General features: G+C 36.8%; 1 protein-coding gene across 1 annotated transcript in view; it reads left to right on the top strand.

Annotated features, from left to right (window-relative positions):
• The window catches only part of LOC128553766 (uncharacterized), a gene marked incomplete at its 3' end in the record, with an annotated part of 60,828 nt that overhangs the window by 21,255 nt on the left and 12,868 nt on the right, over window positions 1-26,705 (top strand). Inside the window, exons 5-8 of the mRNA XM_053534943.1 lie at window positions 11,637-11,897; window positions 14,014-14,135; window positions 17,972-18,135; window positions 18,464-18,552. Coding sequence (XP_053390918.1) covers window positions 11,637-11,897; window positions 14,014-14,135; window positions 17,972-18,135; window positions 18,464-18,552 — 636 coding nt within the window. The remainder of the gene's footprint in view (window positions 1-11,636; window positions 11,898-14,013; window positions 14,136-17,971; window positions 18,136-18,463; window positions 18,553-26,705) is intronic.

The raw sequence follows: 26,705 nt of genomic DNA, 5'->3' as shown, positions 1-26,705 counted from the left end.
AACTACTTCATCTCATGAACGGTTTGATGGATCTTCTCCAAACGTTGTCTGCAGCATTCTTGTAAGGACCACTATCAAATTCTGTCGAAAGTTTTTTTCAAGCGGTTCAGTTTGCCCTCTTTGAAGGACTGCCAGAGCTTAAATTAGAAAGACTTTTAAACGACATCCTTGTAAGGTCTTCTGTAAAATTTATTATAAATGATTCCAGTCGGTCCCTTTAACAGGTAGCTATAGCCAAAAAATGAATAATGAAAAATGAATGTATAATTATGATATTGAAAGGCGATTTTAAGCAGTCGTTACAAGTTGAAAACCTAGTTATTAAATTTGCGTCGTTGTTGGTGGGCGGCGTCAAACTCACCATGTGCGGCGTTGGTCTGCTGTTAATTATAGTGTATTTAAGTCGCCCTCCATGGAAATATTGGTGACGGTATAACAAATGAGAGGGGGGGGGGGGGGGGGGAAGCGAAAAATCAGCCGAGTCTCCATATATATCATACTGACCCCACATTCACTGATAAACCCTACATTTGATTTGTTTTATCTACCACTTGTATCCTAAATCGACATGACCCTCCGCAGAAATATAGCGGATCACCACGTGACCACCTTTTAACCATTGGGAATGATCATTTTACGGAGAACAAACAAGTACATTTTTATGTACACATTCTGTTAACAAAAAAATGTCAAAGTCACTATAACCAAACTGTTTGCCAAACTGAAAATTGTGGCCATCATTCTGCTTCGAAACAAAGTATTTTTTGGTTAATTTTCTATTTATTTCTACTTTCCTTTATTGCTATAAGAGCTATAGCTTGAAACTTTATACCTTTGTTTATCATCAGAAGGTGAGTAGGTAGTTCAAGAACCATAATCCCCTTGTGCAGTTTGTTAGGATTGTGGTCATTATGTCTCCCACACCACTGTATGGTAGGAAACATATTGATTTACTCCTGCCTGTGTGTGTGTGTGTGTCAGTCCGTTAGTCTGTCAGTCTGTCACAAATCTTGTCCGCGCTCTAAGTCGAACAGTTCTCATCCGATCATTACCAAACTTGAAAAAAATGTGTTTGCCAATACGTCCTCGGCCAAGTTCGATAACTAGCTAAATTGGCCCAGGCGGCACTTTGGAGTTATGGCCCTTGAAATACCAAAAATACTGATGCCAGTGATACAGGTCTTGGTTTACTCAGATACATAATGAAAAAGAAATGCCAATCTAGATGATTAGGCAGTTTTGGGAGACATTCGCTTTTCTAAAAAGCAGCTCTAGTTTTTTTCTACTTTTAATTGTAATATGATATGTAAAGAGTGATTTGTTTAAGGGCAGGGCCAACATTACTATTTTTGTTCAGTTTGAAATTGATTGCGGTTTGAAAACTCGGGTGTTTGTACGATTTCAATGTCTCTTGTAAAAGTTTTTCCTTTTCGTTTCTATGACAACCAGTATTGTGCATGGAATGTATTTCTTTGAAGGAACATTCCTGCCAAGTTTCATCTACTTCCACGAATTGTTTCAGACAGAAATTTGAGCAATAATGTGGACAGACGATTAAAAGTCAATAGCTCACGCCATGTACTTTGTGCTCATGTGAGCTAAAAAAGTAAATAACAACAGAAAGGAATGATATACTGGAACCAGACTGACATACATTTTGTTAAAATCCTTCAATTTCTGTTGGCTTTTAATGCTTTAAGGTTTCGATGGAGGCCTTGAGAAACAAAAATCAAACAACATCAAATCATAGAAAGAAAGAGTTGTTTGACATGAAACTTGAACAGCATGTAAAACATGTATATTACTTTACGAAACAAGTGTCAGTATACTGATATAAACATTGAATTCCGGAAAAGGGCTGCCTAAAGGGGCTCCATTTCCGGACAGTTAAACGCCTTTAAAAACTCACCATTTTCAAAGAACAGTTACACACGTTCGTTTTGATGCATTTGCGATAGCGTGCGAGTGGAGAAATTTCGCATAACAAGGTGGAACACAGTTTTCTGCAATTGTTTATCTTTATTTATTTACAAATGGCATTCATTTTCAAAGGGAGACAACTGTTCCCGATTATTTTAAGTACAAATGACATTTATTTTCAAAGGGAAACAACTTTTTTTCCGATTATTTTAAGTAATCTTTGAGAAAAAGTTGTCTCCCTTTGAAAATGAATGCCATTTGTAAAGAAAAAAAGATAAACAATTGCTGAAAACTATGTTCCACCTTGTTACGTGAAATTTCACCACTCGCACATTATTGCAAATGCATCAAAACAAACATGTGTAACAGTTCTTTGAAAATGGTGAGTTTTTAAAGGCGTTTAACTGTCCGGAAGTGGAGCCCCTTTAGGCAGCCCTTTTTCGGAATTCAATGTTTATATCAGTATACTGACACTTGTTTCGTAAAGTAATATACATGTTTTACATGCTGTTCAATTTTCATGTCAAACAACTCTTTCTTTCTATGATTTGGTGTTGTTTGATTTTTGTTTCTCAATGCCTCCATCGAAACCTTAAGTGCTTACCTGAAAAAAGTTTTTTTGTTGTTGTTTTTTTTTTTTTTGGGGGGGGGGGGGGGGGGGTCATCTAATTTGCTAAGTTCCTTGGTTAGATCTTTCACAACTGTGGCAGTGTTCAAGTACTGAGGGGCCGCCATAAGTAAGATAGGACTTATTTCCACCAACTTGTTTACAGATCATCCTTATATTAAAGGGAGTTCACATTTTGTTCAAATTGCTAAGTTCAGCTGTAATTAGAACCGCCAGAGCAGATGGTAGAGAATAATTACCTACTCTTCTTCTCATAAACCACTTGATAGATATTCTCTAAACTTGTTCTGCCATATTCTTGAATTTTTTTTCAGTTTGAGTAAGTTATTCCAATTTACCCTTTTTTAGGGGCCTCCGGAGATATAAATTATCCCACGCCTGCATACACTTTCTGCATACTATATTATTCAAAGGGTAAGGAAAGCCTGACAATAAGTTAATTTTATGTAAAAGCCATCCTCAAGCCTTTTATAACGCTAAAATAATTTTAAAAATCGGACCACTGTTGAACAAGATACGGCAGTTTTAAATTTAAGAAAATGGCTGATCATGGAGGCAGCCATTTTATTGTGTTTATGACGTCATTTATACACTGCTGAATTTTTTATTTAGTAATAACTTTTAAATAGATTAATTTTCATATGTTTCTTGTGTGTAAGGAGTAAAACATGATAATTTCTTTCATTATAACCGGAAAAGAGTAGGGAAATTATTTTACAGAATTAAGTAAATACAGTTCAAATGTGTATCTAAGAATCTAATAAATCCGCCATTTTGTTTTTGTTGCCACAGAAACAAAATGACCGCCAATTTGACCAAATATTTGATTGCGCATAATTGGCTATATATGTACCTATAAAAGAAATAGTTCTTTGTTTCATATAAAATTCAGCTACTTCAGAACAGTTTTGCTACAGTTTCTAGATTTTCACTCCGTCGTAGTCCTATTTTCCACAAGATATCCATAAATTTGCTTCAAGAAAACGAAACGAAAAACACCGTGTCCAACGTATACGTCGCAATTACGGCGGGTACGCTACATACACGGTATATTGTACGTTCCATTACCGGCATTTCCTGTTGATTTTGTCAATATTCTGTATGGTGAGGTAAGAAAAACTACTTGTTTTCATCGAAGTTCAGCGTGTTTATAGAAGCGATATATTCAGTACGAGCTGCAGATCATTCACGCTCCCCATGGTAATGTGATTTTGGGCAGTAATTCTCTAGTTTCTTCAAACATTCGAGTAAACGTGTGAATTCGGTATCGAACTCGGACGTTCACTTTCAGGTTCATTTTCTTTCTCTTAAAATCATTCTGTTGACTTTTCACCTGTTTAACGCAAGAATAGTATATCAAGTTACAAATAAATTATATATCATGGCGTAAATTCATGTTTTAGGGGAGCTTTATGCCAAAATTAGCGATGTACGCCCTATAAAACGGCGCGCATACAGAAGTACGCCACATAAAAAGGCCGTTATATTTATAGTAACTGATTACAAATGTCTTCACTCGCATCTATTCTTTCATTTTATTTACATTTTTTTAAACATTTATAAACGGTTTTGGAAATACATAATGTAATAACGGTAATATTAATCATTCGAAAGATAAAATAAACATGCTCGTTTTGTATAAACAGTACAGTATAGAATTGCCCGTTAAAGTTTTTACCTGGGAATCATAATTATTCCATATATTTTCATAAATTCATATTCGGTGTCTGAACCTAAAAAAAATTAAAAACTGAAAATGTATTTCACAAGTAACATAATGTCGCATTTACAGGTAGCAGTGCGGACAAAACCTTTCTCACTCCTAATTTCGCATTTTTTTTTTTTTTTTTTTTTTTTTTATTGCCTACATCTGACTAGATCTTTTTTCAATTTTATCTGCAGACTTAACAGGAAGAAAAATTCTCATAATACCCTAGTCACACATACGGCGCGGATGGCTACGTATAGCCACGGATAGAAACGTAGTAATCCGTATCGATCCGTACCTGAGCCGTACCTTAAAGTAGTAATCCGTATCAATCCGTACGGCTCAGATACGGATCGATACGTAGTACTACGTTTCTATCCGTGGCTAGACGTAGCTATCCGCGTCGTATGTGTGACTAGGGTATAAGGGTGAACGATATCAGGTTGAATGTGCCATTTTTCATATTTTGCTTTGTTCTCGAGCGCTGTTTCAGTTTATCAGTACATTAAGACCATGTTTACATGAAATAATATTTCCGTTAAAAAATGAGATGTAACAATAGCGGATACAGTCTTTAGTTTAAGAATACTGCTAGTGTAAACATGGCCTGTCAAACATCACAATCTACCCCGAATCTGGGGTAGGTTGTGGCAGTATGCGGGGTACACTTTGCGAGGTACACCCTTACCTTACAGTATGGTATAACATTATAAAACTACATGGCATTTAACCTTTTCGTATTTCTGAATTCACATAACTCAAAATGCTGAATTTCATAATATATCTTATGTCGATATATCTACAAAATAACGAACTGTCGGAACAAGTCAGATGTTTAATACGTCAAAAATTACTTATAGTGGTCCAAATCGGTATTTCAAACACAGTTTCGTTGTCCTTTTGTTTACAATGATTGCGCTTTCCAAGAAGTGTATTTGAAAAATGGCGCGTTTAAAGTATTTGCAAATGACGTCTAGGCTCTTCAATACAGATTGGAAGTCATGTGTGGCACAACCAACCCGTGGCACATTTAACATTCTCCCCTGTTTATCTGATCAAACTAATAATCATCAGTTCTTGTTCATTTCCTGAATGAAAAACACTTGTTTTCAAGTTAACCGTAGAAGGAATTGTCGATTTTTCTTTTGAAGTATCTTAGAAAACAAAGAAAGACGGATTTCATGTCGTATGTGTTTCCTGAAAATAAAATGAGCTGCGCCATGAGAAAACCAACATAGAGCCTTTTCGACCAGATAGATCCAGACCAGAGAAACCATTAGCGAATAGCATGGATCCTGACCAGGATGCGCGTATGCGCAGGCTGGTCTGTATCCATGCTGGTCGCAAAGCCAATATGTTGGTTTTCATGGCGCGGCTCAAATCTACAATAGAAAACAATTAAAATTCGTAAAAAATATTACATGTACGTGAAATAATATAAGAATAAAATCAATGCCGATAACATTACGTTATACTGAATTAAAATATAATGGTGCACGCCGGTAATTTGGAACCCATGGTAGAGCGGCGTAGACACAGCTGTTGCATTTATGCTAAAGATAACGGCCTTTTTATGTAGCGTACTTCTGTAGACGCGCCGTTTTATGGGGCGTACATCGCTAATTTTGACATACAGCTCCCCTAAAACATGAATTTACGCCATGATATATATTTTTATTTGTAACTTTATGTACTATTCTCGCGTTAAACAAGTAAAAAGTCAACAGAATGATTTTAAGAGAAAGAAAATGAACCTGAAAGTGAATGTCCGAGTTCGAAACCGAATTCACACGTCGGTTTACTCGAATGTTTGAAGAAACTAGAGAATTACTGCCCAAAATCACATTACCATGGGAAGCGTGAATGATCTGCAGCTCGTACTGAATATATCGCTTCTATAAACACGCTGAACTTCGATGAAAATAAGTAGTTTTTCTTACCTCACCCACTGGCACCAGACCAGAAAGAAAATGCCTCTGTACATGTTATACCCTACCCCTAGGTATCATATAAGTACCATGGTGCACGAATGAAGATAAATTATCGCTTGTTTAATATCAATAGTACACATGGTTCTTATAGAGTGACCTCACCATACAGAATGTTGACAAAATCAACAGGAAATGCCGATAATGGAACGTACAATATACCGTGTATGTAGCGTTCCCGCCGTAAATGCGACGTATACATTGGACACGGTGAAAAAGGGGGGTTGAATAGTATGCAATAAAATGCAAGTCAACTGAAGTCAGGTACCCCCATATTACCGCATTTCAGAAAGCGGTCCACAAAATAAACATCCTACTTTCGTTTTCAAGTAAACAAATTGAAAACATGTGAATATCAGCATGAAAAGTGTCGTATTTTATGTAAAATTCATTCCACGAGTAAAATAATGCCCATTTGGCCCCCGATTTACGCGCAAATGCGCGAAAATGGAAAAAATAGGATCTTTTTATTAGGGACTTCTTTCTACACCACGGAAACACATTTTTGGCCGAATTACTGCAATATAACCTATAACTTCCACATTTTTACACCGATTTTGAAAATTCATTCATTTCTTTAAATGATTTAAAAATATCCCAGCTGACGAAAGGACCTCGGACATTTTCCTATTCAGATTGCCTATCCAATTAAGTAAAAACTGACCTAGGGCTAGACTTCCGAAATAGCATAATAAAGATAGTAAGAGATCATTTCTTGATATATTCGACTAAATTTTACAAGTCTGTGAACAAAAAAAGATGATTTTGTAGACATTTCTCTTTCTCATTTCTGTTGCAATATGAACATTAATTATATTTTCGTTTTTAAAATCTTCCCTCCTCCCAGTGACGCAAAAATATTTCACATGCCTTTGTAAATAATTATTATATACGTATGCTGTAAAAATGGTACTTGGTCACAGGGGGAAAGTGTTAAAAATTAAAAAAAACAAAATACATACAGGGTGTCAGCAGGTGAATTTTACATACAACATTTTGCCACTTATTGCATGTGTGCTTCTTAAAACTTACCTATATATAGCTTTATTCGTTTTTTGTAAATATTCCAAGCATAGAAAACACTTTCATAAATAAATAGTGCACATAGAAAGTCAAGCTTGGAAGGAATTTATAAAAGCTACCAGGTTCTTTTCCAATCCATGTATTTGACCTGTAAAAATTGGTTGTACATGCTATGTCTCCTGAACTGACCCTTGTGCCTCCAAAATTAACACTGACGCCCCTAGAACTAACACTGACACTCCCAGAATTAACACCAATTCATCCACATGTTTGAAACTTATTCCGAAGCCGACCGAATTACTAGTAGTGACCTCTAAAGAATAACACTGACGCCCCAGGAATATCTACATAAATGTTGATACTAGTTAGTGAAGCTCTGTTTCATTGATATATTGGACCAGTCGGTATTTTGTTACTACAGGTATTATTATTGTTTTAATCTTCTTTTTTTTTTTTTGTATAAGAGTAACAGAAAGCACATTTAAATGTTTACTAGGCATTAAAAAATTATAGGCTAAATGTGCATGACCCTGTGGCGTAACCGCTATTATTTAAGCACAGCAGGCCTGGGCCTACAGATAATTTAGGAAACTGAAAACCTAAACACACCAAAAATGCAATATTAAGGGACCTTGAAAAGAGCAAACGATGCATCTAGAACATGCCCAAATGTGTCAAAAAATGCACCCCTGGACCCACAATGGTCTAGGCAGACCCCTACACCCCTCCGCCGCTACAACTGGAAAAGGCCAGCTACGTCAATGTATGTCAAAAATTTTGAGGCCAGCTACACCACTGCATGTATTCAATATATAACCCTCCCTATAATACCCGGTCAGTTTTGTACATGCATGTGTCAATACAGTTCAACAATAGATGTTAAGAAAACAGACAATATGCTATGGTCGTTGCATAAAAATTATCATGGGTGCTCGGGTGAAAAGAACTGAAGTTGAGGTGTGTGCTAAAAGTTTAGGTTTTCGCTTTTCAGTTATCACGAAAAATGTTAATTAAATGGATAATCTGCATTGTAAACGTTCATTTATTAATTTGAAACATTTACTTATAAACATAGCTGAGCCTGAAGTTCATGTGCTAATTTCACTAAAAATACACATTTTACATTTTTAGCTCACCTGTCACATAGTGACAAGGTGAGCTTTTGTGATTACCCTTCGTCCGTCGTCCGTCGTCTGTCCGTCGGTGCGTCAACAATTTCTTGTCTGCACGATAGTGGTTTCATTTATGATTTTATTTTAACCAAACTTGCACACAACTTGTATCACCATAAGTTCACTGTTCCTTTTTTCAACTGGCCAGATCCCATTATGGGTTCCAGAGTAATGGCCCCTGAAAGGGCCAAAAGTAGCATTTTTGACCTTGTCTGCACAATAGCAGCTTTATTTATGATTTTATTTTAACCAGACTTGCACACAACTTGTATCACCATAAGATCTTGGTTCCTTTCTTGAACTAGCAAGATTCCGTTATGGGTTCGAGAATGATGGCCCCTGAAAGGGCCAGAATTAGCTATTTTGACCTTGTCTGCACAATAGCAGCTTCATTTATGATTTGAATTTAATCAAACTTGCACAAAACTTGTGTCACCATAAGATCTCGGTTTCTTTCTTGAACCGGCCAGATCCCATAATGGGTTCCAGAGTAATGGCCCCTGAAAGGGCCAAAATTGGCTATTTTGACCTTGTCTGCACAATAGCAGCTTCATTTATGACTTGATTTTAACCAAACTTGCACACAACTTGTATCACCACAAGATTATGCTTCCTTTTTTGAACTGGCCAGATTCCATCATGGGTTTCAGAGTTATGGCCCCTTAAAGGTCCAAAATTGGCTATTTTAGCTTTTGCAGCCATATAGACATAGAGACTGCATTTATGGTTTGATTTGATACAAACTTCCAAAATATCTTCAACAACAATAAATCTTGGATTCCATGACAAATCAGATCCAATCGTAGGTTCCAGAGTTATTTTATATCTGATTACCTCCCCTGATTGTAATCAAAATGGATTTATATCAGTAAGTACTTATAGGACTTATTTTAAATTTCATTATTGTTATTAGTTGGACTGAGACAATCAGGGTAGATAACTATGGACTGATTTTATGTCAAATTACCTCCCTTTATTTCAAATTAAAATGGGTATATCTCCGTAGCTAATGAAGATACTGATCTGAAATTTCATTTATGTCAACAGATTTATTTGGCAGATCCTTCTTTTGTACTCTTACAATATATTTCTTTTTAATTACTTCCCTTTGACGTTACTATAAATAGCTTATTTTTAGTAACTTTTTTATTGTTGGCCGTAGGGGAAAACTGAGACCACTTTTCTGTGGTACAACATGGATGGTACTTCCTATTTTTATGTGTATTTTGACATATCTATACCTTGTAAGAATTTTTTTTTCTTTTTGGTTAAATTTCTTCCCTTTGTTGTTCCTATCCTTTGGACATAGATATTTTTTCTGAGGACCTTCTTGTCCTCAAGTGCAATGATAACAGGTGAGCGATTTAGGGCCATCATGGCCCTTTTGTTTTTTATTTTGGCCCTTAGTCACAATCTGTTCGAATTTCAAGAAAACGATTATGAAATAAAAATTACTTTTTTGTGACAGTTTGATAGGAATATAACTTATTTATGATTATTTGAAGCCATTATACAAAATTATCAGCTATTGAAGTCATCAGATGGTTTAGAAATTGGCAAAATCCCAAGCATAATGTCCGATATCCTTAACGTTAGAACAACGTTGCCTTTCCCTTTAATATATTCAGTGTGTTCAAGTCTACAACTTGAAGACTCTTTGTGCTTTGGTGGATAGTCTCTATACAAATGAGGGGTTCAAAGGGTTAAACCCTATTCTTTAACGTATTGGTGTGTACAAGTTCAAACATATCTTTGTTTGGTTTGTTTTAGGTTTAACGCCGTTTTCTCAACAGTATTTCAGTCATGTAACGGCGGGCAGTTAACCTAACCGGTGTTCCTGGATTCTCTACCAGTACAAACCTGTTCTGCACAAGTAACTGCCAACTTCCCCACATGAATCAGTGGTGGAGGACTAATGATTTCAGACACAATGTCGTAAAACATATCTTTGTGCTTGGGCAGATACTATTCTGTACCAGTACAAACCTGTTCTCCGCAAGTAACTGCCAACTGTCATGGGTGGAGGAGGAATGATTTCAGATACAATCTCTTTTATCAAATCGATATGTTCTCCGTAACGATTTGATAAATGACATTGTGTCTGAAATCATTCGTCCTCCACCTCTGACAATTCATGTGTGGAAGTTGGCAGTTACTTGCAGAGGACAGGTTTGTATTAATACATAATCCAGGAACACTGGTTAGGATAACTGCCCGCCGTTACATGTCTGAAATACTGTTGAAAAACGGCGTGAAACCTAAAATAAATAATTAAATGCATGTGCATTCACTCTTCTAATGAAGTGAGGTAACCCTATTAGTTTGTCTCCCGCTCATTGGTAGGAAATATGTTAACATTTTACAATGTATATGTGATAAGTGGTAGGAAATATATGTTTGTCGTTAAAAAAATCTAGTTTAACATACAGGCGTGTTCAAGTCCTAAAACATCTATGTGCTTGGGTAGATACTGCATATGAATTCACTCCTCCGTAGAAGTTAGGGAAACTTTGGTTAGGATTTGCTATTTCTAACAAAGAAAACAGTGTCATGCCGAAGAAGGAAATTTCATTTTTTTTTAACTGTAACAAACGGCTGATAAAGTTATTTCTGTTTATTTTATGCTAACTAATGAAATACTGTATTCTATCAGTTAAATATTTTCATATCTCATCGCTCACACTGTGAAAATATGAAATCTATATTTTCACACTGTGAGAGATATGAGCTCCGCCCCCTCATACATTGTGTATGAATTTTAAATTATTTGCTTAAAACAGGATGAAAATTATAGTCGCACTTTGTTCTTTATAATATATTTCTCGATTCAAATTATTTTACTTAAAGAGAATTCCATACCGTTATGCAGCAAAATATAAAACAAAATGGAACTTTATGTTGCATGCGTCTTTATAACGTCACAGCACGTCTGACGTCATGTCTGTTTACGCGCGTCTGTTTCCCGCGCTGAGATTAAAACAGTTGCAAAATGCATTTCTCAACGTAATTGAGCATAAAATAAAAAGAAAATTTGTTTGTTTTTCGTGAATATGGAATATATCTCACCTCGAACTGAGAAAAATTTCACATTTTCACTCGCGCTACGCGCTCGTGAAAATATATGAAATTTTCTCGCTTCTCAGTGAGATATATACCATATTCACTCAAAACAAACACATATCCTCTATTTATTTCAGTTAAGGAAAAACGACTTGGAGGAAACTTATTTTGACCCACTGAGGACAGCATTGGGTGATGGTGCAGCCGAAAACCACATTTTAAAGCATTTCATGATTGACAACAACTGTACCGTAGACAAAACGTCTAGTCAATTCGAAGAGCTTAAAAAGGAAATTTTGAAAATTTCTAAAAAGCAAAGCTATGTTGGTGACCTTATACCTACAAAATTTTTGCTGTTGGAGGAAGCCCTTAATAAGAAGAGAAAAGAGGGAACAAAGGTGTTTTGCTGGCTTATTCTGCTTCAGATATATAAAACTTCTTTTTCATACATTCTATGTCATTTATTATATAAATTCTTAAATATATTTTCAGTAATTACTAATTCTGTATGATAATTTGGGTTTAAAACTAAAATTCTTAGATGTTTCTGACCAAGTATTGTGAAAACAAAAGTATAATAAAGTAAAATACTCATACAGCATAATTCATAAACCGGTATTCATAAAGCCTAAACTTTGATTTTTAGCTCACCTGAGCACAAAGTGCTCAAACGTGAGCTTTTGTCATCACCCTGTGTCCGTCGTCCGTCCGTCAGTCGTCCGTCGTCAAAAATTTGACTGTTAACACTCTAGAGGTCACAATTTTGGCCCAATCTTAATGAAACTTGGTCAGAATGTTACCCTCAATAAAATCTTGGATGAGTTCGATATTGGATCATCTGGGGTCAAAAACTAGGTCACCAGGTCAAATCAAAGGAAAAGCTTGTTAACACTCTAGAGGTCACAATTTTGGCCCAATCTTAATGAAAATTGGTCAGAATGTTATCCCCAATAAAATCTTGGACGAGTTCGATATTGGGTCACCTGGGGTCAAAAACTAGGTCACTTGGTCAAATCAAAGGAAAAGCTTGTTAACATTCTAGAGGTCACAATTTTGGCCCAATCTTAATGAAAATTGGTCAGAATGTTACCCTCAATACATTTCATAGGCGAGTTCAATATCGGGTCACCTGGGGTCAAAAACTAGGTCACCAGGTCAAATCAAAGGAAAAGCTTGTTAACACTCTAGAGGTCACATTTTTGGCCCAATCTTAATGAATCTTGGTCAGAATGTTACTCTCAATAAAATCTTGGACGATTTGATACTGGATCATTTGGGATCAAAAACTAGGTCACCAGGTCAGATCAAAGGTAAAGCTAGTTAACACTGTAGAGGTTACATGTATGAATGTATCTTCATGAATCTTGGTCAGAATGTTATGGGCGAGTTCAATATTGGGTCATCTAGGGTCAAAAACTAGGTCACCAGGTCAAATCACAGGAAAAGCTTGTTAACACTCTAGAGGTCACAATGTTGGCTCAATTTTAATGAAAATTGGTCAGAATGTTACCCTCAATAAAATCTTGGAGGAGTTCGATATTGGGTCACCTGGGGTCAAAAACTAGGTCACCAGATCAAAGCAAAGGAAAAGCTTGTTAACACTCTAGAGATCACAATTTTGGCCCAATCTTAATGAATCTTGGTCAGAATGTTACTCTCAATAAAATCTTGGACGAGTTTGATATTGGATCATCTGGGGTTAAAAATTAGGTCACCAGGTCAAATCGAAGGAAAAGCTTGTTAACACTCTAGAGGTCACAATTTTGGCCAAATCTTAATGAAACTTGGTCAGAATGTTACCCTCAATAAAATCTTGGACGATTTGATACTGGATCATTTGGGATCAAAAACTAGGTCACCAGGTCAAATCAAAGGTAAAGCTTGTTAACACTGTAGAGGTTACATGTATGAATGTATCTTCATGAATCTTGGTCAGAATGTTAATCTTGATAGTCTCAAGGTCCAGTTTGAATCTGGGTCATGTAGGATCAAAAACTAGGTCACCAGGTAAAATCAGAGGAAAAGCTAGTTAACACTGTAGAGGCCACTTTTATGACCAAATCATAATGAAACTTGGTCAGAATGTTGATCTTAATGGTCTTTAGGTCAGGTTAAAATCTGGGTCAGGTGGAGTTAAAAACTAGGTCACTAGATCAAATCAAAGGAAAAGCTTGTTAACACTCTAGAGGCCACATTTATGACTGTATCTTCATGAAACTTGGTCAGAATTTTAATCTTGATGATCTTTAGATTAAGTTCGAATCTGGGTCAGGTTGGGCCAAAAACTAGGTCAACAGGTCAGATCGAAGGAAAAGCTAGTTAACTCTTTAGAGACCACATTTATGACCATATCTTAATGAAACTTGGTCAGAATGTTAATCTTGATGATCTTTAGGTCAACAGGTCAGGTGAGCGATACAGGGCCTTCATGGCCCTCTTATTTTGTATTGTGATTTCATGTCGCACATTGGCCCCATTGTAGTATGTTTGATTATATGTATTTTTTTCTTTTAGATATTAAATAAAGAGGTGGACTTCTCAAAGTGCAACGAAGAATCACGTTTCAAACTAGATGAAAAAGAGGTGGATGTGTTCTTGAGATTTTATCATGAAGTTGGGAGTATTATATACTTCAAGTAAGGCTTTATTCAACTGCGTTGGCTATATTTTGATTTGTTGCGAGCTATATTTTTCTTTGTTGTGTGCTATGTTTCCAGAGGTACTTCCTGCAGATTGTATTAATGAACACAACAATAGTCTTTAAGTGCTGTATTACAGCCGTAAAAAGTGGTTGTTCCTAATCCCCGTAACACCCGTACCTCGCACCCATATTCGGAAACAGTTGGTTTTGTAGGGAAAATGGCGAAAACGTACGGAAACCGCAGTCTGTTTTTTGTCGAGCCCGCTTGCGGAAGCGAAGACATAGTTGTCCAAATAACTGTTCGATGTATGTGCGAGTATGCGTTCGAGCATGCGTGCGCCCCTCCGTTAGTCCGTCCGTCACACTTTTGTCTGGAGTATAACTTGAAAAGTATTAATGGTATTTGATTGAAACTTTAAATAATCATAGAGACTATTGAGACATAGTGCAGTGTCAAGGAACCTTAACTCTACCTTACCTACTTTTTTTAGCCCACCTGAGCACGAAGTTAGTGATCGCCCTGTGTCCGTCGTCTGTCGTCGTACGTCCGTCCGTCCGTCATCAACAATTTGACTGTTAACACTCTAGAGGTCTCATTTTTGGCCCAATCTTAATGAAACTTGATCAGAATGTTAACCTAAATAAAATCTTTGAAGAGTTTGATATCGGGTCATCTTGGGTCAAAAACTAGGTCACCAGGTCAGATCAAAGGAAAAGCTTGTTAACACTCTAGAGGTCACATTCTTTGCCCAATCTTAATGAAACTTGGTCAGAATGTTGCCCTCAATAAAATACTTGACGAGTTCAATATTGGATCATCTGGGGTCAAAAACTAGGTCACCAGGTCAAATCAAAGGAAAAGCTTGTTAACACTCTAGAGGTCACAATTTTGGCCCAATCTTAATGAAACTTGATCAGAATGTTATCCTCAATAAAGTCTTGGACGAGTTCGATATTGGGTCATCAGGGTCAAAAACTAGGTCACCAGGTCAAATCAAAGGAAAAGCTTCTTAACACTGTAGAGGCCGCATTTATGACTGTATCTTCATGAAACTTGGTCAGAATGTTAATATTGATGATCTTAAAGTCCAGTTTGAATTTGGGTCATGAAGGGTCAAAAACTAGGTCACCAGGTCAAATCAAAGGAAAAGCTAGTTAACACTTTAGAGGCCACATTTATGACCATGTCTTAATGAAACTTGGTCAGAATGTTAATCTTGACTATCTTTAGGTCAATAGGTCAGGTGAGCGATACAGGGCCTTCATAGCCCTCTTATTATCTCCCTTTATTATACAAAATAAGGCTAGTCCAGAGCATTACTTGAAAAGTATTAATAGCATTTCATTGAAACTTCACAAAATGATCGAGGTCATTGACGGAAAGTGTAGTGTTAAAGAACCATAACTCTACTTTACCTAGTTTTTATACGCCCGTTCGAAAAACAGGACGTATTATGGGAACGCCCCTGGCGGGCGGGCGGGCAGCGTCCACAGACTTTGTCCGGAGCATATCTTCTTCATGCATGGAGGGATTTTGATGAAACTTGGCACAGTTGTTCACCATCATGAGACGGAGTGTCGTGCGCAAGAACCAGGTCCCTGGGTCTAAGGTCAAGGTCACACTTTGAGGTCAAAGGTCAAATTCAAGAATGACTATCCGGAGCATATCTTCTTTATGCATGGAGGGATTTTGATGAAACTTGGCACAATTGTTCACCATAATGAGACGGAGTGTCATGCGCAAGAACCAGGTCCCTAGGTCTAAGGTCAAGGTCACACTTAGAGGTCAAAGGATACAAGAATGAAAACTGTCCGGAGCATTTCTTCACCACCACGAGGTGGAGTGTCTTGCGCAAGAACCAGGTCACTAGGTCTAAGGTCAAGGTCACACTTAGAGACCAAAAGTCAGATACAAGAATGACTTTGTCCGAAGCATTTCTTCTTCATGCATGGAGAGATTTTGATGTAACTTGGCACAATTGTACACCATCATGAGACGAAGTGTCATGCGCAGGTCCCTTCTTTAGAATTACTTCCCTTTGTTGTTACTATAAATAGCTTGTATTGTAACTTTTTCATTACTAGGCGTAGGGAAAAATCGAGACCACTTTTCTGTAGTACAACATGCATGTTACATCCAATTCTGAAGTGTATTTTGACCTATCTCTACCTTGTAAGGATTTTTGTGTGGACTTAAACAATTTTGGGGGGATTTTTTTTTTTTTTAAGATTAACTTCCCTTAGTTGTTACTATAAATAACTTATATTGTAACTTTTTTATGATTGACCGTAGGGAAAAACCAAGACCACTTTTCTGTGGTACAACATAGATGCTACTTTCAAATTTTAGGTGTATTTTAAGGTATCTCTACCTGGTAAGGAGTTTTATGTGGATTTAGAAAAGCAAAAGAATTACAATAATTACTACCACAAAATTAAAATTCCATTTGCAAATACAGGTGCTAGTGTAAAGAAATTTGCAGTGACGGGCGTATATTGTGACATTCTGGCACTCTTGTTGAATTATATCCCTTTATTTTACAAAATAAGGCTTGTCCGGAGCATTACTTGAAAAGTATTAATGGCATTTCATTGACACTTTTCAAAATGATAGAGGCAATTGACGGAAAGTGCAGTGTTAAAAAACCATAACACTACCTTACCTGGTTTTTGAATTATCTCCCTTTATTATACAAAATAAGAAGATAAGGCTTGTCCGGAGCATTACTTGAAAAGTATTAATGCCATTTCATTGAAACTTCACAACATGATAGAGGTAAAAAGTACACATAAGCTTAAGCATCCAAACAAACTGGATAGAGGTCCATGCCAATATGTTACAGACAACGTTTGATGTAATTCTAACCACTAGTTTCTGGGGAGATGTTTAGACGTAGAAAGCAGGATCATCCACATTCTAATAGCTCATCCTGAATAAAGCTTAAAAAGCTGCGAAAGTCTCAAAACATGTCATTACTGTACATGTAGTCTGTCTTAAAAGTAAGGAAATTGTTAAAATGCTTCCTTATTGAAATAAGAAGGATTTAATATGTCAGTGTCACCGAATAAGAGTTGATGTATTTGAATTAATCGCCGATTCTGTTTGTTGCTGTTAGAAATTCAATTTCAGGCAGAGTCTCCAAAAACAATTCCTTATGGGCACACCTCCAGCTTTAAATGTACTCTATGGGAATTCCCATGTATTTTTACGATATAATCATTTTTGTTTTGCGTATATTTCATTCCGTATTATCGTTTACTGTAAACATTGAAGAAAGTTATCATCATCACTATTTTTAAAAGTATCGTGTTTGGAAATCATTTCTAGCACATAAAAGAATTAACTTTATGTTTTAGTTAATTAAAATGTACAAAAGGTGAAAAGGACTACGTTCACGAAAATATCTAATTTACTCTAGCTAAACCCGAGTCATGTGACGAAGCGTATTGGGTTTTAGCACTATCTGTTCCTTAATGTCACATTCAATATATATCAAAATTATTCAAATATATCCATGTCAGAAAAAACGTCATTACTGATTTAGCTTTACTTTTTGAAGAATATGGACGACTACTAGAATACTTTTAAATGTGTACTGAGAAATATATTCAGATTTTATTGTCAGAACAATAGTTGTCTAGAGGGCTATTATCAGTTATTTATTGATAAATCATAGCTTTTCATTTTATAACTTGTTCATTGCATGTTATTGGTAATTTATCGACATAAATTAGAAGTGTTCTATAAATTCCAGTTGTTTAAATATACATATTATATTTAGGTATACGTTTGTCATACTTGTTTAAGGATGAGAATATGTTTTATTGCAGTGAAAACACTTTGAAAGACTATATTCTGCTAGAGCCTAAATGGTTGATTGATGCCTTCAAAGGATTAATTACAGCAGAAGAGTTTATGCGAAATACCGATCAAAAAAAATTCATAAGATGGAAGAAGTTTGCTAAAACAGCAATACTGGAAAAAGACTTGATTGGTATAACTGGGAATTTTTCTTTACAGTATAATAAAACATGAAGCCCCTTAGACTCTATTGCGATAGCAGTATTCAATACAATTGATATAAACGAATATTTCACTGTTATTGCTAGATTATTTAATTGAACCATCTTTCTTGATTTAATTAATAATGCTTCTTGTAAATAGGTTTTTATGCTCTTTCCACTGTAGAAGCGTGTAATGCAAGACTCAGTTTATATAATGTAAGCAAAATAAAACCTCTATGATAATGCAAGACTGGCTGGTAAATTCGAAGAGTACTTGTTCTAAATAGGAATTATAAGTTCAAAACATTGTGTTCATAGACATGTGTTGGAAAGATATGGCGATTTCAGAACGAACACTATTGTTAGAATATATGGAAAAGCTTGGATTGATCGTCAAAGACAGAAAGGTAAATAGAATTTTTGTTTTCTCTACATATCTTTTTAGCTCACCTGTCACATAGTGACAGGGTGAGCTTTTGTGATCGCCCTTCGTCCGTCGTCCGTCCGTTCACAATTTCTTATGAACACGATAGAGACCACAACTTGCAAGCAATTTTGATCAAACTTGTACAAAACTTGTATTGGCATGATATCTCGGGTCCTTTCGAAAACTGGCCAGATCCCATCATGGGTTCTAGAGTTATTGCCTATCCGGATGATAACTCAAGAACGCTTGGGCCTAGGATCATGAAAGTTGATAGGGAGGTTGGTCATCACCAGTAGATGACCCCTATTGATTTTGAGGTCTGTATGTCAAAGGTCAAGGTCACAGTGACCCTGAATAGTAAAACGGTTTCCGGATGATAACTCAAGAACACTTGGGCCTAGGATCATGAAAGTTGATAGGGAGGTTGGTCATGACCAGCAGATGACCCCTATTAATTTTGAGGTCAGTATGTTAAAGGTCAAGGTCACAGTGACCCTGAAGAGTAAAACAGTTTCCGGATGATAACTCAAGAACGCTTAGGCCTAGGATCACGAAAGTTGATAGGGAGGTTGGTCATGACCAGCAGGTGACCCCTATTGATTTTGAGGTCAGTATGTCAAAGGTCAAGGTCACAGTGACCAGGAACAGTAAAATGGTTTCCAGGCAATAACTCAAGAACACTTGGGCCTAGTGTCAGGAAAATTGATAGTTAGGTTGGCCATGACCAGCAGATGACCCCTATTGATTTTGAGGTCAGTATGTGAAAGGTCAAGGTCACAGTGACCCTGAACAGTAAAACAGTTTCCGGATGATAACTCAAGAACGCTTAGGCCTAGGATCACGAAAGTTGATAGGGAGGTTGGTCATGACCAGCAGGTGACCCCTATTGATTTTGAGGTCATTAGGTCAAAGGTCAAGGTCACATTGGCCAGGAACAGTTAAATGGTTTTTGATCTTCTTGTCCAAAACCATAGGGCCTAGGGCTTTGATATTTGGTATGTAGCAAAATCTAGTGGTCCTCTACCAAGATTGTTCAGATTATTTCCCTGGCGTCAAATATGGCCCCACCCCTAGGGTCACATGGTTTATATAGCCCTATATAGGAAAAAACTTTGAAAAACCTCTTGTCCAAAACCACAGGGCCTAGGGCTTTGATATTTTGTATATGACATCATCTAGTGATCCTCTACTAAGATTATTCAAATTATTCCCCAAGGGTCAAATATGGCTCCGCCCTGTGGGTCACATGGTTTACATATACTTATTTACAGTGTGCATATAATTTCTGTTCCTTGTGCAATTACTAAATGCATCAAGGGGGGCATTTCGTGTTCGACGAGCTCTTGTTTTAACCAAACTTGCACACAACTTGTATCACCATAAGATCTTGGTTCCTTTCTTGAACCGGCCAGATCCCATTATGGGTTCCAGAGTTATGGCCCCTGAAAGGGCCAAAATTAGCTATTTTGACCTTGTCTTCACAATAGCACCTTGATTTATGATTTTATTTTAACCAAACCTGCATACAACTTGTATCACCATAAGATCTTGGTTTGTTTCTTGAACCGGCCAGATCCCATTATGGGTTCCAGAGTAATGGCCCCTGAAAGGGCCAAAATTGGCTATTTTGACCTTGTCTGCACAATAGCAGCTTCATTTATGATTTGATTTTAACCAAACTTGCATACAACTTGTATCCTCACAAGATCTCGGTTCCTTTCTTGAACTGGCCAGATTCCATTATGGGTTGCAGAGTTATGGCCCCTGATATGGCCAGAATTAGCTATTTTGACCTTGTCTGCACAGTAGCAGCTTCATTTATGATTTGAATTTAATCAAACTTGCACAAAACTTGTGTCACTATAAGATCTTGGTTCCTTTCTTGAACCGGACAGATCCCATAATGGGTTCCAGAGTTATGGACCCTGAAAGGGCCAAAATTAGCTATTTTGACCTTGTCTTCACAATAGCAGCTTCATTTATGCTTTGATTTTAACCAAACTTACACACAACTTGTATCACCATAAGATCTTGATTCCTTTTTATACGCCGGAAGGGATGTGTTATGTTATCACCTTGGTGTCCGTCTGTCTGTCTGTCTGTTGGCTAGCAATTTCCCTTCTGCTCTGTAACATTTGAACCCCGTCAAAGATTTCAAAGAAACCTGACACAAATGTTCACCTCATCGAAACGACCTGCAGAGCGCATGTTTTGGATGGTTTACTTCAAGGTCAAGGTCACACTTAGGGGTCAAACATCATATGACTTTGTTTTGTGTACATATTGCTCTGCATTTGCGTTGCATTGTAGTGCTCTTGTTTTTACAATAATTTTTTTTTAATTACTTCCCTTTTTAACTATAAATAGCTTATTTAGTAACTTTTTTATTATTGTCCGTAGGGAAAAACGGAGACCACTTTTCTGTGGTACAACATGGATGGTACCTCCAATTTTTAGGTGTATTTTGACATATCTGTACCTTGTAAGAATTTTTTTTTCTTTTTGGTTAAAAAAAACTTCTTGTATGAAACTACTGGCCTGATTTGAAAATAGTTTTATTTGAAGTAACTTTAAGAAAATTTCAACTATATTTTCTCATAATTCTTTTGATTGATCTTGATTATGATTTTTTGACCTTCTTGTCCTTCAGTGCAATGATAACAGGTGAGCGATATAGGGCCATTATGGCCCTCTTGTAATAGAATATTTGCTGAAAACAGTTTTCTTGGAATCCTACAGTCCTAGACAGTGACGATTTTGTAAATTTTGGTTTTAAATGGCATAAAAAAGCTTGTGAACACTCTAGAGGCCACAGTTGTGACCCATTATTTATTAAACTTTGCCAGAATGTTTGCCTTGATGATCTCTAAATTAATTTGGAAACTGGGTCATGTGTGATCAAAAACTAGGTCAGTAAGCCAGATCAAAGGAAAAGCTTGTGAACACTCTATAGGCCACAGTTGTTACCCAATTATGTCTCCCACCACACAGTGGTGTGGGAGACATATTGATTTACTCCAGTCTGTGTGTCTGTGTGTGTGTGTGTGTGTGTGTGTCTGTCACAAAGCTTGTCCGCACTCTAAGTCGAACATTTCTCATCCGATCTTCACCAAACTGCAATAAAATGTGTCTGCCAATAAGTGCTCGACCAAGTTCGATAACTAGCCAAATCGGCCTAGGCACTTTGGAATTATAGCCCTTGAATTACCGAAAAATGCTCAGATTTTAGGCGCATTCCTGGAGCCAAAAGGACCCCTATACTACTTATGAGTAGTCATGAGTAGTATTGGGGTCCTTTTGGCATGAGTAGTATAGGGGTCCTTTTGGCTCCAGGAATGCGCATGCAGTCTGAGTAGTATAGGAGTCCTTTTGACTTGATGAATGTGCATGCGCTCTAGTAGGGCAAGTTCGATAATGAGCCAAATTGGTCCAGGCACTTCGGAGTTATGGCCCTTGAATTACCGAAAATCGGCCTTTTTACTCTTGTCTGCGCTCTAACTCGAACATTTCTCATCCGAGCATCAACAAACTTTAACAAAATGTGTTTGACCATAGGTCCGCGGCTAATTTCGATAACTAGCCAAATCGGCCCAGGTACTTTGGAATTATGGCCCTTGAATTACCGAAAATTGGCCTTTTTATTCTCGTCCACGCTATAAGTCCAACATTTCTCACCCGATCTTCACCAAACTTAAACCAAATGTTTTTTACCATAACTCCTCGACCAGGTTCATTAACTAGCCAAATCGCCCGAGGCACTCCAGAATTATGGCCCTTGAATTACCCAAAATCGGCCTTTTTACTCTTCAAAGGTATATTTGTAGTGAGTAAACAGTATATAAAGACTGACTTGCTATTTAGATGATTAGGCAGTTGTGGGAGACATGCGCTTTTCTCAAAAGCAACTCTAGTATTTATGGAACTTTGTCTTGATGATGTCTAGGTCAAGTTCGAAAGTGGGTCATGTGGTGTCAAAAACTAGGTCAGTAGGCCAGATCAAAGGAAAAGCTTGTGAACACTCTACAGGCCACAGTTGTGACTCAATCTTTATGAAGCTTGATCAAATATTTGTCTTGATGATCTATAGGTCAAGTTTGAATCTGGGTCATGTGGGGTCAAAAACTAGGTCACCTGGTCAAATCAAATAAAAAGCTAGTGAACACTCTAGAGGTCGCAGTTGTGACCCAGTCTTTATGAAATTTTATCTCTAGGTCAAATTTGAAACTGGGTCATGTGGGGTCAAAAACTAGGTCAGTTGGCCAGATCAACTCTAGTGAGTGATATAGGGCCATCATAGCCCTCTTGTTTTGAATTTAGCAGTTTAAAAATAATTCATTTTTCTTTTAAATAGGTATTACACAATTATATACGTTTTGTGACTATTATTAAGAAAATACACATACAACATAGAAATTCATGAATTATTAGCGCATCAAAATATTTGTTTTACTTTGCCTTCGTTTACGTATAAATATGGCCTTGTTTATACCTCTAGGCAATTATACCTCTTTAAAAGCCAACATATTCTCTTTATAATTTTGTCCTCGTTAGCAGACTTATTGATATTATTCATTGTAAAGACATTTACATAAACATAGTTCAGAAAGGCCTATTTTACCGTCATACAAGAACATCGGTTACCACATTACTATTTCGTTTTTGCAAGAACAACTGTTTAGCTCTAGTCATACTATGCAACTGGACGATTTGACCAAACTGGACACCATTCTTTTTCCCCTCTAACCACCAGCCAAAGCCTTCAAGCGGCGGTGCAATTTGTTGTGATAATTTACTTGAAGCTTAGATCCTACATTGATATACTGCTCTGTTTGTATGTCCAGTAAATGCCAACTGTGTAGGAGGAATATTTGTCCCTCCGCCTTTTTCGAAGAAAAATGGGGGACAGACATAGAAATAGGTTGCATCCTTCCGTCATCCGTCCTTCCTCCCATTCTTCCATCCATCCGTCACACTTTGTATCCGGTCCAAAACTTCGCCATCCATGAAGGAATTTTGAAATATCTTTGCACAAATGTATCCATAATAAGTCGACGTGTCATGCGCAAGATTCAGACCCCTAGCTCCAAGGTCAGGGTCACATTTAGAGGTCAATATTAACAGGGTCTGTTTTGTATCCGGTTCCTAATTTCGCCATTCATTAAGGGATTTCGAAATTACTTGGCACAAATGTTCCCCCTAATAAGTCGACGTGTCGTGTGCAAGACCCAGACCCCTAGCTGTAAGGTCAAGGTCACACTTATAGGTTAACTTAAAGGTGAACATGGTATGTTCCATGTCCAGTCAATAACTCTGCCATTCATCAATAGATTTTGAAATTACTTGGCACAAATGTTTCCTATAATGAGTTGATGTGTCATGGGCAAGACCCAGACCCCTTGCTCTAAGGTCAAGGTCACCTTTGAACTTTTTGTTTGGTCTATAACTTTTTATGTATTGGTGTATATTCAATTAACTTCGCGTCAATATTCGCCATTACAAGACATTGTGCCATGTGCAAAGGTCGAGGTCACAGGCACCCAAGTTAACTTTCTTTTTTTTCATTTGTACACGAGATTACCTCCTTTTTATATGATTAAGTACAATACATGGGTTTTATATCAGTTTTCCCACTATTTTAAAAATGAAAATTTGTTTAAAGTAAGATGATTGGTACTGATAGATGTAAAAAGCTGTAAACAATTGTAGACTTGTAGAATGCAAGCCCAGGCACAAGTTACAAGATAATGACATATATAGGTAAATGCAGCATTACTGTGGTTGCGACACATTAGGTTGATACATAATACAGCACTGCATCACCAGTAAAATAAACCTTTTCTGGTGTGTAATTTAAAACAAGTAATTTTAGTACCATATAAGTGTCAAGCACTTCATTTGTTTATTAATCACCTCCCTTTAATATGATAAAATAGTTCGTTATATTTTTATTTATTTTTCCATGTCAAATTAAAATAAAATCACATTAAATCTTTAACCCTTAACCTGCTAAATTTCTATGATGAACTTGTCCATCTTTCAATTTGGACAGTATCATTAACTGTTAAATCCGATGCTTACCAAAAAGGTACTGACTGAATGGCGAATAGTGCATCTACACTGGTCGCAAAGGTAAAATCATTCTTGTCCAGCATGATATGGGTTAAAATACAGATATTAGCATTTGAAAGCATTCACCAATTATAGATTTACGACATTTTCAAACATGATAATGTCTTCATGAATTATATGATATATAATTATGATTTACATACATTGTTAGTTTGTTGCCTTATTACTTAAAAAAGATGTTGTACTGACATACATTATGTGAAAACATTTCCATAGGCGGGGGACGTTGGTAACTCTGCATATTGATGCTCCGAGGTTCAAGACATCATAGTAAAAGGCTCCCGACAGCTGGTGCAGATTACTACAATCATCATTGTTAAATCCACGTTCGAAATGTACGAGGAGGCGGGCTTGCTCCGGTACAGCAGTCATCCATTTGCGGAAAGCAGATTGGGATCAGTCAGGCCAAATGCACCAATGAATCCCTTATCAGTGCATTATTCTGCTCATGCTCTTGATCAGTTTGCAGTCCGGAGAACCCGTTGGTAGATTCATGAACAACACAGTGCCCGTTTTCAGTAAACTCCTGTCCCCAATTATTTTTGGGGAAGTGTGGGCACTTACAGATGCCCTTGTCTGTCTCTGTCCGTCTGTCCGTCCGTCCATCCATCCGAGTTTGTGCCATTCATGTCTCAAAAAATATTTGACCCTAAGTCATCAAACCTCACAGGATTGTTTTTCAGCAGGGGAAGTTGTGCACCAGTGATTTTAGTTTGAATTCACACAGGCAGACCAGAGTTATGGTCCTTGACTCTGTTAAAAATTTGCATAAAATGGCATGAAAAAAATAGGAATACATGGTAATTCCTCATGTGAAATTTTGTACCTGGGATTTTTTTTATTATTGTCAATCAGATCAGTGTTGTTACCCTTGATTGTCAAAAATATCCATAAATGGGATATGTGTTTATGTTGCATATATCTCAAAAGAAGTATTTAACTTAGAGTCATAAAACATTAGGGGATTGTTATCTAGCATGTGAAACAGCGCACCTGGTGTTGTTTGGTATTTCACTCAACCAGACTGGATTTATGGTCCTTGCCTTTGTGAAAAGAATACAAAAAGTGCTAGTGATATATATAAAAATATTTTAACTGGAGTCATGAAAAATTGAAACCATGTAGGAATATTATCAAGCTTGTGAAATAGTGCCCCTGAGTTTTTCTTATTTTACTTTGCTAACCATTGACTTAGTAGAAAACGATTTGTGGCCCATTTACCTCAAAATGTACTTGAACTTAAATCATAAAACATTAGAGGATTGTTTTATAGCATGTGAAAATTTTCGGGATTTTACTCAGCTAGTTATGTTCCTCACTTGTTTGTGTTGCAAACATCTTAAATAATATTTTACCTAGAGTCATGAAACTATATATAGTGACACGAGTGGATGTCACCTGTGTCCTATTGACACACATCTAGTTCATATCATTTATATGTATTTGGATCCATTTGGCATATTTCGGATGATCCAAGGCAAAGAACCACGATGCAGTTTCCTCAAGAGTTCCAATATATAATTTAAGTTCTGTTCCCTATGGGTTCTGATGAAGATAAACCGTAACATATCCAGACGTAAATCATGTCCCAATTTTGGATTAGTCCTTCAGATAGAAGCCTGCACAGCTCTCCCTATCATCCTCATAATGGGTTCCTTCTGAAGAAATGCTTGTTCCTGGAAGTGATCTAATGCTACCACACTAACAACGTATGCATGTTTTAATGCGTTGCTTTTAACATTGAGTGTAGTACACAATGCAACCTTGGATGCAGTGAGGGCAGTTGTCCAACGTTATCCTTCAAGAAATCTCCAGTCATTTTCCAAACTGCCATTTCTATATAGAGGCTTCTTAACATAATTACATGCATGTATTCATCATGAGTTTCAAATTAAAATGGGTGTATCTCAGTAACCAATGAAGATACTGATTTGAAATGTCATTTATGCCATCAGATGGACTCGGACAATCAGAGTAGATAACTTTTGACTGAATTTATGACAA

The sequence above is a fragment of the Mercenaria mercenaria genome, unplaced genomic scaffold, assembly GCF_021730395.1.
Source record: "Mercenaria mercenaria strain notata unplaced genomic scaffold, MADL_Memer_1 contig_4290, whole genome shotgun sequence".
Classification (NCBI taxonomy): Eukaryota; Metazoa; Mollusca; class Bivalvia; order Venerida; family Veneridae; genus Mercenaria; species Mercenaria mercenaria.
This window is presented reverse-complemented; position numbering and strand designations above follow the sequence as displayed.